Source organism: Toxorhynchites rutilus, chromosome 2, assembly GCF_029784135.1.
Source record: "Toxorhynchites rutilus septentrionalis strain SRP chromosome 2, ASM2978413v1, whole genome shotgun sequence".
Lineage (NCBI taxonomy): Eukaryota > Metazoa > Arthropoda > Insecta > Diptera > Culicidae > Toxorhynchites > Toxorhynchites rutilus.
In genome coordinates, this window is record NC_073745.1 from 162,389,209 (window position 1) to 162,404,597 (window position 15,389).

General features: G+C 44.1%; 2 protein-coding genes across 2 annotated transcripts; both read right to left on the reverse strand.

The window, feature by feature from the left end:
• Positions 1-7,009: 7,009 nt before the first annotated feature.
• Positions 7,010-10,336, reverse strand: LOC129766290 (uncharacterized). Its single transcript, XM_055766812.1, has one exon. The coding sequence runs from the start codon at positions 10,334-10,336 to the stop codon at positions 7,010-7,012; it is 3,327 nt and encodes a 1,108-aa protein (XP_055622787.1).
• Positions 10,337-10,380: 44 nt separating this feature from the next.
• On the reverse strand, positions 10,381-13,797 carry LOC129766291 (uncharacterized). The gene is made up of 4 exons (XM_055766813.1): positions 13,288-13,797; positions 11,203-12,109; positions 10,445-10,956; positions 10,381-10,392 (listed from the first exon to the last, which is right to left on the reverse strand). Exons 1-4 carry the CDS (start codon positions 13,795-13,797, stop codon positions 10,381-10,383), a joined length of 1,941 nt encoding a protein of 646 aa, XP_055622788.1.
• Positions 13,798-15,389: the final 1,592 nt, after the last annotated feature.

The window sequence follows — 15,389 nt, forward strand, 5'->3', positions numbered from 1 at the left end:
TACACATTGCGTATTTGAAACAGAAATGCCAGCAAAGAATCAATTTTCTCCAAACAATAACCGGAACATGGTGGGGTGCCCATCCAGGAGACCTCATTCAGTTATACAAAACAACGATATTATCAGTGTTAGAATATGGCAGTTTTTGCTTCCGATCAGCTGCCAGGATTCATATTCTCAAGCTGGAGAGAATACAATATCGTTGCTTGCGTATAGCCATGGGGTGTTTGCATTCGACACATACGATGAATCTCGAAGTTTTGGCAGGAGTACCCCCGCTTACTCTTCGGTTCACAGAATTATCCTACAGATTTCTCATCCGTTGCAAGATCATGAATCCATTGGTGATTGATAACTTCGAAAATCTACTCCAACTGACTCCTCAGTCAAGTTTTATGTCTCTATACCATGAGTACCTTATCCATGAAGTGCACCCTTCACCGGGCATCTCCAACCAAGTTTGCTTCCCATACTTTTGCAATTCCTCTGTCAATTCTGATCTGTCCATGCGACAAAAGATCCATGGAATCCCAGATCATCTACGCTCCGATTACATTTCGGAGATATTTTCGGCAGAATATGGGAAAGTTAGATCTGATAAAATGTTCTTTACTGACGGTTCATGCATAAACGGGTCCACTGGCTTCGGCATCTTCAATGAAAATTCCAGTGCCTCTTTCAAACTCAAAGATCCTTGTTCCGTGTATGTCGCTGAACTGGGTGCGATATATTACGCATTAGGGATCATTGAAACATTGCCCATCGACCACTATTTTATTTTTTCAGACAGTCTCAGCTCAATAGAGGCAATCCGCTCAATGAAAGTTGATAAACGCTCATCTTATTTCCTAACAAGAATAAGACATCTATTGAGTGTTTTGGTCGAAAAATTATTCAAGATTACCTTAGCATGGGTTCCCTCTCATTGCTCGATTCCGGGGAATGAGAAAGCGGACTCGCTAGCTAAGGTGGGCGCTTCAGAAGGCACACTTTTTGAAAGGCAAATTACTTATAACGAATTTTTTCACATTCCTCGTCAGGACACACTCGTTAGTTGGCAGCGCATGTGGAGTGAAGATGAGTTCGGTCGTTGGTTACACACGATTATCCCTAAGGTTTCGACGAAAGCTTGGTTTAAGGGATTGAATGTCGGTCGTGATTTCATTCGCGTGATATCTCGGCTTATGTCCAATCACTACAACCTAAACGCGCATCTCTATCGAATTGGGCTCGCAGCAAACAATCTTTGTGATTGTGGCGATGGCTACCACGACATCGAGCATATTGTCTGGTCGTGTATCCGGTTCCATGCTGCTCGCTCTCAGCTCTCTAGAGCACTGAGAGCAAAAGGCAGACAATCGGATATCCCCGTCCGGGATATCTTAGGTAGCCGTGATCCTGATCTTCTGCTTCATCTATACCTGTTCCTCAGAAACGCCGATGTCAACGTTTAATGATGTTTCCTTCTTTGTGTCCCTGTTTCGTATCCCTCCTATCCGATCTATAAACTTTTACTTAGTCGCGGCAATACATACACACACTCTTTACAGATACACGGGCCAAAGGTTGTGCAGTCCACTGATGATTCAACAAAAGCCAAAGGTTGTACCGCTCATGACAACTCTACACGAGCTGATGATTGCGCCGGCTAGTGACCATTCTATCCTGGATTCCTCGAGAAGACGCACCACGCTAGATATGGGGTACAGACTAGGGGGGCGTTGCTGATTAATGGTCAGCTGCATCCCAATAGGAAGTATCCCGTGTCGGGCACAGGTACAGATAATTGAAGACAGCAACATCACAATTACGAAAACACTTGTAATACTAACCTCGAGCCAACCGCGAGTAATCGGTTACATATTACTAACATAGTTATAAGGCAAACATTGTCGAAATATTGAACTCCCGGCCCCGTCAGGTTGACGCCATATGAGCCTTAATAAAAATATATATTTTGGATAAAAAAAAAAAAGTATGTAAAGCTTTGACTCTCGGATCAAAGGAGAAAAAAATCATTTTTCGGACCAACCTAAAATGAAAATTGTTACCCTGATGGGGAAAATACGGGTCTAATGTTTTTCCATTAAAAACAAAATTACCACTTTTCACGAAAATCTGAGAACCACTATATCTGTTTGACATTGAATGGCTGAAATGCTAAGCAATTGACTATGCCATTAGTATCTGATTGCAGGAACAAAAAAGGATGCATCTTGACGAACGGACGCGAGTGATCGAAAGTTGAAGGCAGTACTACGATGAACACCTGAACAGCGCACAGACTGAAGATCAAGACAGTGTTGGAGAGGACTGCACCGGTGCACTGAACAACGACAACGTACCATCCCTGACGGCGGGTGACGTTAACAAATCCATCAATCAGCTAAAGAACCCCAAACAGTTGGTAAGGATGACCTCACAGCGGAGCTCTTCAAAGGAAATAGTCAGGATCTGGGACATAGCACAGCTATTGAAGAAGTAGTAATCTGCTCCATCCATAAAAAGGAGGACAAACTGGCTTCTGAGGACTATCGTGCAATCACGATCCTATATGGCGCCTACAAAATTTTCTCCCAGATCCTCATCCGCCGTCTATCGCCAATAGTGGCAGATTTCTGGGAAGTTGTGAGGCCAGACTCAAGATCGACCGACGACCGACCAGTTTTTTGCGCTGCGGCAAATTCCTCGAAAATGCCGCGTATATCAAGTCCTTACGCACCACGTCTGCGGCTTTAAACGTATATGATACAATCGACCAACGACAGCTATGGAGAATCATGGACGAACACGGCTTTCCCCGAAAGCTGGCAATACCGATTTAGGCAACGATAACCGATGTACGGTGCAGTGTGCGCATCTCAGGCGATCTGTCGAAATCGTTTAAGATTGAAAGGGGACTTGGACGGGGCAATGAATTCTCCTGTCTGCTCTTCAACGTGGCTCCGGGAGGTGTTATGTGGAATGCGGGCTTCAACTGACTGATAATCCAATTAGTTCATCTGCTTCGCCGATGACGTGTACATAATTGGAAGGAAACATGGGACGATTGCGAACTTGTGTACCATACTGAAACACGACGCAGGCCTGATTAGGTTTGGGATAAATGCGTCTGAGACTAAATACATGCCAGTTATGACTGGGACTGTGATCGTAACAAAATCTTTCTTGGTAGTAGCGTCGTAGTCAACAACGACGAGCTGAAGAGTTTATCTACATACCTTGGCTCGTTGATAACTACTGACAACAACAACAGCCGTGAAATTTGAAGAAGCATAATCAAAGGAAGTCGTGGGCTCCATATATCCCTAAGATCCAGCAAACTCCGACCCCGTACACCATGTATACCCTAACTAGCGTTGCCAGAAAACATTTCATCTCCGACAGAAAAAATGCCTTTTCGTGCCCTGAAATGAATAAATAAAATCATCTGTCTCTAAAGCTTTAAAATGTTTGTATGTATGGCACCCATTTCTTTCTTTTTTTTATCTCTTTTGGGATTGCGACGGGGATCGAACCAAGGCCGGCTAGAATGCAAGGCTTTACACGATCACGCTATCCACATAGCTACTGGTGCTGTTGCGTAAATGTGTGAACCTCATTATAAAATTAAGTGAAAAGTGTTTTCTAAGAGTAAAAAGCAGAGCATAAAGGAGATACTATACGAACTATATGAAAAGCTTTCATATGCTTTCATTTCAATGTGTCTCCTGTTTTGCTTGCTCATATTGGCTCTAGCATATATATTATACAAATGATATACACGTATTGGGGAGTAGCGCATTTTTCTGTTATTTGTAGGTTCATTTAATGGAATAAATCGGGATGACAAAACCTGCGCTAAAAATAATTTTGGGTGTACAATGTAAAAATCTCTTATACGACTGGCAGTCCTCTACCGATACGAAGCATGAACCATACTCGAAGGGAACATGCAAACACTTGGTGTTTTCGAACGCCGAATGTTCAGAACAATATATGGCGGTGTACAGAAAAACGGAATTTGGTGAAGGAGAATGAACTACGAACTAGCACAACTCTACGGCGAACCCAACATTCAGATGGTCGCCAAGGCTGGACGAGTGTGATGGGCGGGGCATGTTGTTAAAATGCCGCACAGCAGCCCCGGAAAGATGGTGGTCTCATCGAATCTGATGAATCTGGGACTAGAGGAAGTGAATCTTAGCTAGCGAGGTGGTTGGACCAGATGGAGCAAGACTTGGGAAAAATAAGTGTCGTGCAGAGTTGGAGGACTGCAGCCATGGACCTGGTTTATTGGCGAAACGTTGTCTTATCTCAATTCTATCTTATCTCAATGGGATGTAGAATCATTATAATTGAACAAAATAATAGTTTTCGGTTGAAACCCATATTTAGGATCAAGTTGTCACACGTTTCAAGTACAACACATTCAAAAAAGCTGATGCTGGGACCGACACTGATATTGAAAAAGAATTTTTTTTAACGAAAGCAATTCTTAATCATTGGCTTAAAGTAACCTCAATGTTTAAGAATTATTTTTCCAACCTTCCATGTTACGGGAAATGACGAAAAGTCTAAAAATATAGAAATCGAGAATTGGCCAAAACGTGCATTTTTATTTTCTGTAGGAGGTTCAATCGACTGTTTTTTTTCCTTAAATCACATTGTGTGTTTTTTTAGACGTGGGACTACGTCAATGGGGTGTTCGAATCAAAAAGTGGTCAACATTTTTTCTAATCATTCATATAAAAAACCTGATCACCCCTCATTTTGTAGGTGTGTGTGTAGAATGATGCCTCTATTTGGATTTTGACATTAGATTTTGAGTTATCAAAATGGCATCAAAGCAAGAGGAGCGACGAATCAAAATTTTGTACATGCGTCGTGAAAATCCAAACTACACGCACGCATAAATAGTAAAATCGTTGAATGTGGCCAAATCAACCGTCACCAAAGTAATAAAAGTGTTCGGGGAACGTTTGTCGACAACTAGAAAGCCTGGATCTGGGGGAAATCGAAAGCCGGAAGCCGCAGTGAGAAGAGTGCATAAATGTCTAGCGAGTGGCTAGCGCTTTCAAGCACAACCCCAACCTCTCCGTTCGAGATGTCGCAAATAAGTTGGGAATATCGTCTACAACCAGGCATGAAGCTAAAAAACGATCCGGACTATCGACTTATAAGAAGGTAGTGACTCCAAATCGCAACGATAAGCAAAACCTCACCGCAAAACAAGATCTCGGAAGCTGTATACGACATTGTTGACAAAGTTTGATTGCGTGGTAATGGACGACGAAACCTACGTCAAGGCAGACTTCAGACAGTAACCGGAAGGGGAAAGGTGGCAGACATTTTCAAGCGTATTAAATTATCAAAGTTTGCCAAGAAATATCTCGTTTGGCAAGCTATCTGTACCTGTGGCTTGAAAAGCGACATTTTCGTTGCAACCGGGACCGTCAACCAGGAAATTTACGTGAAAGAGTGTCTTCAAAAGCGTTTGCTGCCTTTCCTGAAGAAACATGACATGTCTGTGCTGTTTTGGCCGGATTTGGCATCCTGCTATTATGGAAAAAAGGCCATGGAGTGGTATGCCGCTAACAAGATGCAGGTTGTACCCAAGGATAAGAACCCTCCCAACACACCAGAACTTCGCCCAATCGAAAAATATTGGGCGATAGTTAAGCAGAACCTTAAGAAGACCCAAAAAACTGTTAGCAGCGAGGAGCAGTTCAAAGCTAACTGGCGTTCTGCGGCGAAGAAAGTGGATAAGGTGACTGTACAAAATCTGATGGCAGGCGTCAAACGAAAGGCTCGCCAATTTGGCCAAGGTCGACCGGAATCTTAACTGAGTATTTTTTCCGTCTTTTTTACATATTGAACTTCAAAAAGAAAGATATTTTGATTTTTTTAATAAACAAATAATCGATTTACACGCAATTTAGTTTGACCACTTTTTGATCCCTTTATACGGGGGGACACAGAACAAACACAGAACATGCAGGAAAAAATTAAAGATTTCGAATGCTTATTACTCGAACATTTCTTTCTGGATCGGAAAGATGTTTGCATCAATTGATAGGGAATGTTTCTACGCATCTATCGCAATTAATAAAATGTTATTTTTCATTAGAAACAATTGAATAACTGTAAAATGTTAAAAGTTATCTAAACGCCCTAACTGCCTCGTTTTGGTTGGCCCAATTTACGGTTTCCCTAACAAAGCCATCTAAACCAAGCAGCCTTGGGGAAATCGGCATTGCAAATACATGAAAGTAGGGGTAACACAGACCAAGGTGTCTGGGGAAATCGGCTTTGCAAATAAATGCAAACTGCGGGTACTTTTGTACTCGCTTGCCTTTGTGCAGACTAGAATATGTTTCCCTAAAACTGTCTTCTAAACTTAGGAGCCTGAGAAAATCGTGCAGCCACTAGAGGCGAGTGAACTTTCAAGTTTAATGTCTCTATAGTATAAAAAGTAGAAGTTGAAGTTGTTGATTCAGCAAGCCGGGGGTACTTCTGCACCCGCATGTTTTTTGCACTCCGAAAAGTGTTTACCTAACACGGGTTACAAAAGCGGGTACGAAAACAATGTGTTCGGTTGGGTTAAGAAAAACGTCCAGATAGCAGCTAACTCGCAGCTTCAAAGCTGTAATGTATTCGTTTAAATTCATGGTTCACAATATACAAAGTTTTCACTTACATTTTCGTTTTGTTCTTCGTTTTATCCGAACACCTCTTTTATAAATCCTCTTGATTAGTGACTACTAAATGACCGTACTATTAGTTATAAGTCTAGCTAAGTTTATAAATTCATTTACCTTTAAGGTCACTCTTGATTATAGAAGATATATTAGGAAAAGGTTTTTATTCTAGGATAACTAATTATTTTTCTTCTCAACTCGTTTGCCACTCTTTTGCCGTATCACGTGAGATTGTTTTGTTTTTGCTACTGTGTTTTGCTGTCTGACGTTTCTCGTTATTTATTTGTTGTTTTTACGTTGGCTGCTACGGACGGGCTGAGCTCACCCTCCTACTGCACGAAACTGCCCTGTGGTTTCGTAACATCCCCCTGCCCGTGTAGTTCCGGACCGTCCCCAGGTTTCTGAAGATCCAGAAGTGCCAATTTCACTGCAGGTCTGTTGAGTATTCCGTTTTTAGTCCGCACAACTGCTCGTCGAACTTGCCCATCCGCTGCCTTAACCACATCTAGAATTCTGCCTCTCAACCATCCGTTCCGTTTACTCTCTTCTACCACGAGTACCAGGTCCCCAACTTCCAACGGCTTAGCCGGTTCGAACCACTTGGTGCGTCTGGTTATAGTTGGAAGGTACTCTCGAATCCAACGGTTCCAAAAATGATCCACCAGGCATTGCGCTAGACGCCAGCTGTCACGCAGGATTCCTCCTTCCAGCCTTGTCGACATCTCCGGCTGTGTGATACCCTTGGTGCCAAAGAGCAGGAAATGATTCGGCGTAAGCGACTCCTGCTCAATCGATTCCAAAGGGATGTAAGTTAGCGGCCTGGAGTTGACAATGGCCTCAGCCTCCAGCACTACCGTCTCCAGAACTTCATCGTTCGGATGATGTGGATGGTCCGCAATTGCTGACATGGCAGCCTTTACGGAGCGCACCATACGCTCCCATGAACCGCCCATATGAGGTGCTGATGGTGGATTGAAAATCCAGTTGGTCTTGCTGTTCGTAAACGTGACCGCACAGTCCTCATGGATATTCTGTATCTGATTCTTCAATATGTTGCTCGCTCCCAAGAAATTTGTGCCGTTGTCACTATAAAAATTCTCCGGGGAACCACGACGAGCCACAAAACGTCTGATGGCCATTATACATGACTGGGTGGACAGACTGTGCACCACTTCTAGATGTACAGCACGTATAGTCAAGCAGGTAAACAATGCCACCCACCTCTTTACCAAGCTGCGACCTTGCTTGACCTGTATTGGTCCTAGATAGTCCACTCCAGTGAACGTAAACGGTCTGATCATTCCTGTAACACGAACTGCAGGCAGAGCTGACATCAGAGGAGGATTTGGAACAACCTTTCGAATACGACACGTCACGCACTGCTTTGCCACCTGCCGAATCAGAATTAGAAGTCCGGGTACGAAGAATCGTTGACGCATTTCATTGCAGACTGTCTCCCCGTTCCTGTGAAGAAACCTCCGGTGATAGCTCTCCGTTAGAAGATAGACTGCATATTCTTTCCTTGGCAGCACAATCGGAAATTTCGTGTCATACGATACAGACGGCGAAGTAGATATTCTACTGTTCATTCGGACGACACCTCGTTCATCCAAGAATACCGAAAGTCGATAGAGTGGACTAGATTTCGGGAATGGAGCTAAACTTGTGGGATTCGTCAGGTTATGCTCCAGAATCGCGTACTCGTCTGAATAGGTTCCAGCTTGCACCTGCTTCCATATCACTATTTCCGCATCACACAACTCTTTTTGAGATAGAAAATCCGACTGGGACGCCGGTTCCCCTCTAAATCTGCGTACAGCACGCAAAGCGTAAACGGTCGCCCGCAATAGACGATTCCAGTTTGAAAACCTGGAACAATCAACAACGGCTTTCGGCATCATGCCGTGGAATAAAAATGCAGAACGCAGTTCGACTTCTGTTTCTGCTTGTTTCCGCGGGGGTTCTGAAGGCCACTGCTCCTGTTCTTGGTATAAAAATTCTGGAGCATTGTACCACGGACTGGTCGGATCGAAGCTTGGCCCCTCCTTCCATTTCGTGGCTACGTCGGCTATGTTCATTTTTGATGGTACATAGTGCCATTCATCCACTGTAGTTGTTGAGAGGATCTCTCCTACACGAAAGGCAACAAATTGATGATACCGCCGGCTATCAGACCGCAACCAGCAGAGAACAGTTGAGGAATCTGTCCACAAGAAGCGTTTCTTTATTTGGACATCCAGGGATTTCAGGACGAAGTCCATCAACCTTGTCCCGATCATCGCTGCTTGAAGCTCAAGACGTGGAATGGAGAGAGGTTTTAGTGGGGCCACTTTAGTTTTAGCGGCTACCAGAGCACACCTGGGCTTACCGCTGTCGAGGACTCGGAGATAAAGAACCGCCGCGCATGCCAATTCACTCGCATCCACAAATAGATGAACTTCCGCCTCTTTGAGTGCAGAGATGTTCACCCCTTTAAAGAAACAGCGTGGTACTCTCACTTCATCCAAACGCTGCATGTATTGGCACCACTGCTTCCATTGATCCCACAATTCCTCCACAATGAGTTCGTCCCAGTCCGTTCCGGTTCTCCAAATCTGTTGCATGAGAATCTTCCCATGCACCACGAAGTGTGAAATGAGTCCCAATGGGTCAAATAGGGACATTACAGTTCGCAGAACCTGTCGTTTGCTAGGAACGGTTCTACTCTCGACAAGTTCCCTAATCTCCTCCTTCATATTGCTCAAGTCAAAGCTAAAGACATCGTCTGCTGGCCTCCAGATCAATCCCAGCACCCGTTCAGACTCTGGTGATTTGTCCAGGTTCATGGATACCTGCTGGCGTTCTGTCGTTTCTCCGATTCTCGCTAGGACTTCGACTGAATTAGAGCAGAAGTTACGGATATCGAATCCTGCTTGAGAATGGACGAATTTCACTTCGTTAACCAACTGGACGGCCTCCTTTTCTGTGTCTACGCTGTCCAGAAAATCATCCACGTAGTGGTTATCTGTTATGGCTTTCACCGCTCTCGGAAATGATCTCGCGAACTCCGTTGCATTTTTGTTCTTTACGTACTGTGCCAGACTCGGCGAGCATGTCGCTCCAAACGTCGCAACGTCCATAGTATATATCTGGGGTTCTGACCCAGGGCATGATCGATAAATGAATCGCTGGGCCTGCTTGTCTTCGTCTCGAATCCAAATCTGATGGAACATCTCTCTTATGTCGCCTACTATTGCGATGTTCCCTTGTCTGAACCGTAGTAATACCTCCATCAGGGCTACCAGCAGATCAGGACCTTTTAATAGCATGTCGTTGAACGACACTCCTCCTGCTCGTGCTTTAGCGTCCCATATCAACCGCAACTTATTCGGTTTCTTCGGGTTCTGTATGACTCCCAAAGGTAGATACCAGACCTTATTTGGGTTCGTAGATCGAAGTTCTTCTGGCGTAGTTCGATGAGCATAACCCTTCACTTCATATTCCATTATCTGGTTTCTCACCTTTGCTTCAAGAACTGGATCTCGACTTAGTCGTTTCTCCAACGCATGCAATCGCCGCAATGCCATCGGATAGCTATCGGGAAAGCAGATGTTGTTGAACCTCCAAAGCAGCCCTGTCTCGAAACCACCTTTGACACGTCGTGTGGTTGCTTCCATTATTTTCCGCGCTCGTTTGTCTTCTTCCGGTTCGGGTTTAACCGTTACACTCGACTCTTCAACGGCAAAAAATTGCTTCATCCACTGATGCAGATCGCGATTTTGCACCTCATCAGCTAGATGTAGGTTCAACTGCTCCATCGTTGTTCCGCTGTCGGAGTTTTTCCCGAATATGCACCATCCGAGACGTGTCTTTGTTGCTACCGGTTCATTGTCTTTTCCTTCTCGTGTTCGCAATGCAGTTAATAGTCGTATGTGTTCTATACCGATGATGATGCCCGGGATCGCACCCTCGTAACTGCGAACCGGAAGTCCCTTCAGATGATGGTAGGTTTGGACTAGATCCTCATAGCGCATCGTTTGCGCAGGTAACTGGAGCTGCTGAACCGTTCTCACGTTATGGAGTTTAAACTTCTTGCCATCCCCGCAGATTACTATACTGATTCGTTGAGATTCTTTTTCTTCCCGCGAGATATTGCCTGTCCAACTCAGACAGAAACCGTCGGTTGGCCCCTTGATGCCTAGAGCGGACGCGATTTTGTTTTCCAGAAGGGTAGAATTCGATCCATCGTCCAGGAACGCGTAAGTACTGACATGTTTTCCATTTCCATGTATAGTAACTGGCAAATAACGGAATAAAGAATAAGACCTAGAGCGATGTAGATTTTGATGTACAACAGTGTCTGTATTCCCTGTAGTTCTCGCTGTGTTCGTCTTTTCCGAACTACTCGTTGGATGTAGAAGACTGTTGTGATATATTCTACATCCGTTAATGCCACACTCCTTTTTGGTACGACATGGCCATTTGCGGTGTGGTACAAGGCAACTCCTACACAGGTTCTTCTCTTTAACTGCCTTCCACCTACCGTCAACATCGAGCGCTTTGAATTGGATGCAGTTCGCGATCTCGTGACGTTCTTTACCGCAATACACACAAAGCTTCTTTGCCTGTTCCATTGGCGTCTTCATTTTCTCGGCAAATTCAGAGTTCTTCTCCCGCTGATCCTCAGTATGCATGTACAGCTTCGGTTTTTCTTTAATCGATTTACCAGTCTTCGAGTTCAGTGCGAGGGCGTCCATCGGAAGCGTAACGTCAGAGGCCATCATCACAAGCTCGGACATGAAAGCACTAAAGGTCGTTAGGTTGACACAAGAGAATCTGCTCTTGTAGTAAGACCACTGCATCTTGATTTGAGGTGGCAATTTCTCTACCAATTCGTGGAGCAGCGTCGGATTCCACAGATGATCAGGAAGATTGGCGATAGTCATATGATCTACGACGTTTTGTACCGCGAGACCGAAGTTAATCTGCGACTGCAGGTTATCAAATTTTGGAGAAGGTACCGTTCGCAACTTTTGGAGGAGAGAATGTATTAAAATTTCTGGTCGACCATACAACCTTCTAAGTATATCGATAACGAAAGGCACAGACTGTGGCATCAGCAAACGACTCCGAACTGCTTCTAACGCACTATCCTTTATACAACGCTGCAATCTTGCCAGGTTTTCCGAATCCGTATATCCACATGCTTCTGTGGAGTTGCAGAACGAGCTGTAGAACAACGGCCAGTCCTGCGGATCGCCAGAGAAGTTTGGCAACTCCCGTGGCATCACTTGCCTCGCCGCCATTTGTTCATTAGATGGCCCATTTCGGACTGGAGTAACGGATTGTTGCTGAGTCCCAAACTGGGGAAAGGTTACACTGGATGTAGGTGGCATCGATACATTGGTGAGTCCTGGAACTTCGCCGACACTGTTCAGAATCAACCTTCTCTGCGATGAAACCGGAATGTGCTTCATGGAGACCGACTCTATTCCACCGTTCGTCCCAGCGACGCTCGTACTGGTAATATTCGCGTTGCTCCACGTTGGTTGACATCCGAAATTCAGCATAGATCGAGAAATTCCCATCGTTATTGATGAAGCAGGATTTTGTGAACTTACTGGATACCCGTTTGTCAAGCATCCAGCGCCCCCATTGAGAAACGACATTGTTGGATTAGTAGCGACGATGTTGTGGAAGTTTTGCATTAAACTGTTTGTGTTATAATTCTGACCCAGCCTTGGATTGGAAGTTGAGAACATAGGATTACAACTGGGCATAGGTATGTGACTGGGCCCGTAGTAGACGGGAAAAACTTCTGGTACACTTTTCTCGGTGACCGGAATAAATCGCCACAGTAAACAACTGCAACAGAAACAACCGCTTAGAAAAAGTGTAGTAGGCTAGAAATATTTGGCGCGGGAAAAACATCATGTGCCTCACATTTCTATTATAAATTTATTCTCTTGTTCTCGTTTTTCGAAATTTATTCTGAGGACAATGTAATGGGGACGAAGTCCCCATTTGGCGAGGATAAGGAATCGAGGCGGCCCATGCCGCCAAGATGACGCAATCCGAGTCCACCGCCGACCCGCCGTCGGAAGCGGCGGTGTCTCGCACGCAAACCTGGGATCCACTGATTGCCCGGTTAGTTTGAAACATAGGATACGATCCTTTAGCAATGTCCGACCGAGCTCTAGCGAGCGTCGGACGGTATACGTCTGCCCGGGGCGTTACGTTTGCCTGGGGCGATACGTTTGCCCGGTTAATTCTTGTTTTGAAATACAATACCGCGCCACAATATTTATAGCCTACTACACATTTTATAAGCGGTGGTTTCTGTTGCAGTCGTTTTCTGTGGCGATTTATTCCGGGAACCACTTTTCTCTACTAATCTATCGTGTAACATTGGCCCTACACTAGTCGAAGACGCGATCACATTATCACATCCCGATGACCTCATATTTATTTGATTATTATTTTCTGGTAGACGATTGCGACCAGCTACAGAAGAAAAGTCGACAATCGAAGGTGGAGCACTTTTATTTAGTGGAGCCCTTTCTTCATCCATTGGCCCGCGGGAGTTGATCCCGATAGAAGAGAACCATCTAGTCATCGACGAACTTACTTGCGATCGAGGGGTAGTTTCGATGTGTTGTCTTGACATCACCGGAGTTTGCACTTGAGGAACGATTGTTCCATCAGCACACTCGACGCTCCTGGAAACGTCCATCGAAATTGGCGTAGAAGTTGACGCTGGGACAGAAGTTGCCGAAACAGGGATGTTCGACACGATGGGACTTGAAGTAGCAGGAACAGGAACGATAGACTGCTGAGCTGCTTCTGAGACTACGACCGTTGGCATGATGCTACTGGATGGCACTACTTCCACTTTATGTGTTGTGCCGACTTCCTGGTTGCTCAGCCACGATTGGACCCTCTCCCGACTAGCTCGACTGCTCAGTCTCGATCTCCTACTGGCTCCATCTTCCGAATCCTCCGTCTCTGCTAGAAGAATCTCATACTTCTTCTTGAGAAACTCCTCCTCCTCCACAGCTAACTTCTTCCTTGTAGCAGCCCGAGCTGCTTCTTCTTCCAGAATTCTCCTCATTCGCATGGCCTTTTGTTCCTCCATCATCCTCAGGTTGAGGTCTACCCTGGACGAGCGCTTGCTCGAGGTGGAACGAGTAACCGACCCTTGTGGTTGGATTATGGAATGCAGCACGACATTGATCGCATTTCCAACTGCGATTGACGATCGAATCGCTCACTTGTGCACATCCGAAGTGTACCCACGTCTCGCATGTATCGCACCCGACTAAGTTGTCGGCCGAGTCCGGTCGGTCACACTTAGCGCAATGACTCACGATCTGCATTTCTGGATTCATAGCACCAGAAAATCTTTGAAGAATGTTCGGATGGGTTAAGAAAAACGTCCAGATAGCAGCTAACTCGCAGCTTCAAAGCTGTAATGTATTCGTTTAAATTCATGGTTCACAATATACAAAGTTTTCACTTACATTTTCGTTTTGTTCTTCGTTTTATCCGAACACCTCTTTTATAAATCCTCTTGATTAGTGACTACTAAATGACCGTACTATTAGTTATAAGTCTAGCTAAGTTTATAAATTCATTTACCTTTAAGTTCACTCTTGATTATAGAAATAGGTTAAGATTTGTTGTAGGAATGTAAATGTAAATAGCGTAGGATATAGATATATTAGGAAAAGGTTTTTATTCTAGGATAACAAATTATTTTTCTTCTCAACTCGTTTGCCACTCTTTTGCCGTATCACGTGAGATTGTTTTGTTTTTGCTACTGTGTTTTGCTGTCTGACGTTTCTCGTTATTTATTTGTTGTTTTTACGTTGGCTGCTACGGACGGGCTGAGCTCACCCTCCTACTGCACGAAACTGCCCTGTGGTTTCGTAACACAATGCTTTGGCTCGGTTATTCAAGATTGAATTGAAAGATATGCCTTCATATCTTCTGCTCACCGAATTTCTACGCATATCATTTGATGATCAGGCAAAATGTTGATAACGATTTGCTGCGATTGATTAAACAATATGCGTTCGACATATATGTCAAAATCGAAACTGGGTGCCTGGAGTTCATCAAATCAAGCAAATTCGCGGTTCGAGAAGTACGTACACTTGAGAGATGGAAAATTCAGAGAGAAATGTAAAATAAAATAATCGTTTGATAATTCTTCCGTTCACATATTTTTTTGCATCATACCTAACGTAATAGGAATGTCATTGAATTCATTTGTAACGAAGAACATAATCTATCTCAATGCATGAATTGACCTTACATGGCATTTGTCCAATCTTTTTACTCACAAAGCAATTATATTGAATTCAATTGATTCGGAAATTGTTTCATTCAATCCATAATTTAATCAATACAAACAAATGATTGTTAAGCTAAGGTAGACCCACGTCAACTTTGCGGTAATATAGATATAACCCACCCATTTTTTATCAAAGTATTTGTGTCGAAAAGTTCACATGTTTTTGAATTTCATTAGGAGTTGTTATTCGATAGGTAATGTTAGGTTATGCACTTTTCGCACATAGTTGCTTCAAACTGAATTTATTGCCCAATAGAGTTATACAACATTGAATGAATTTGATGGCAAGTGGTAACTAATAAACTAAGCTATCATTTGATGCCAATATACAGGGAAACTTCGATATAAGGTACATTTCACGAATTTTACGTTAT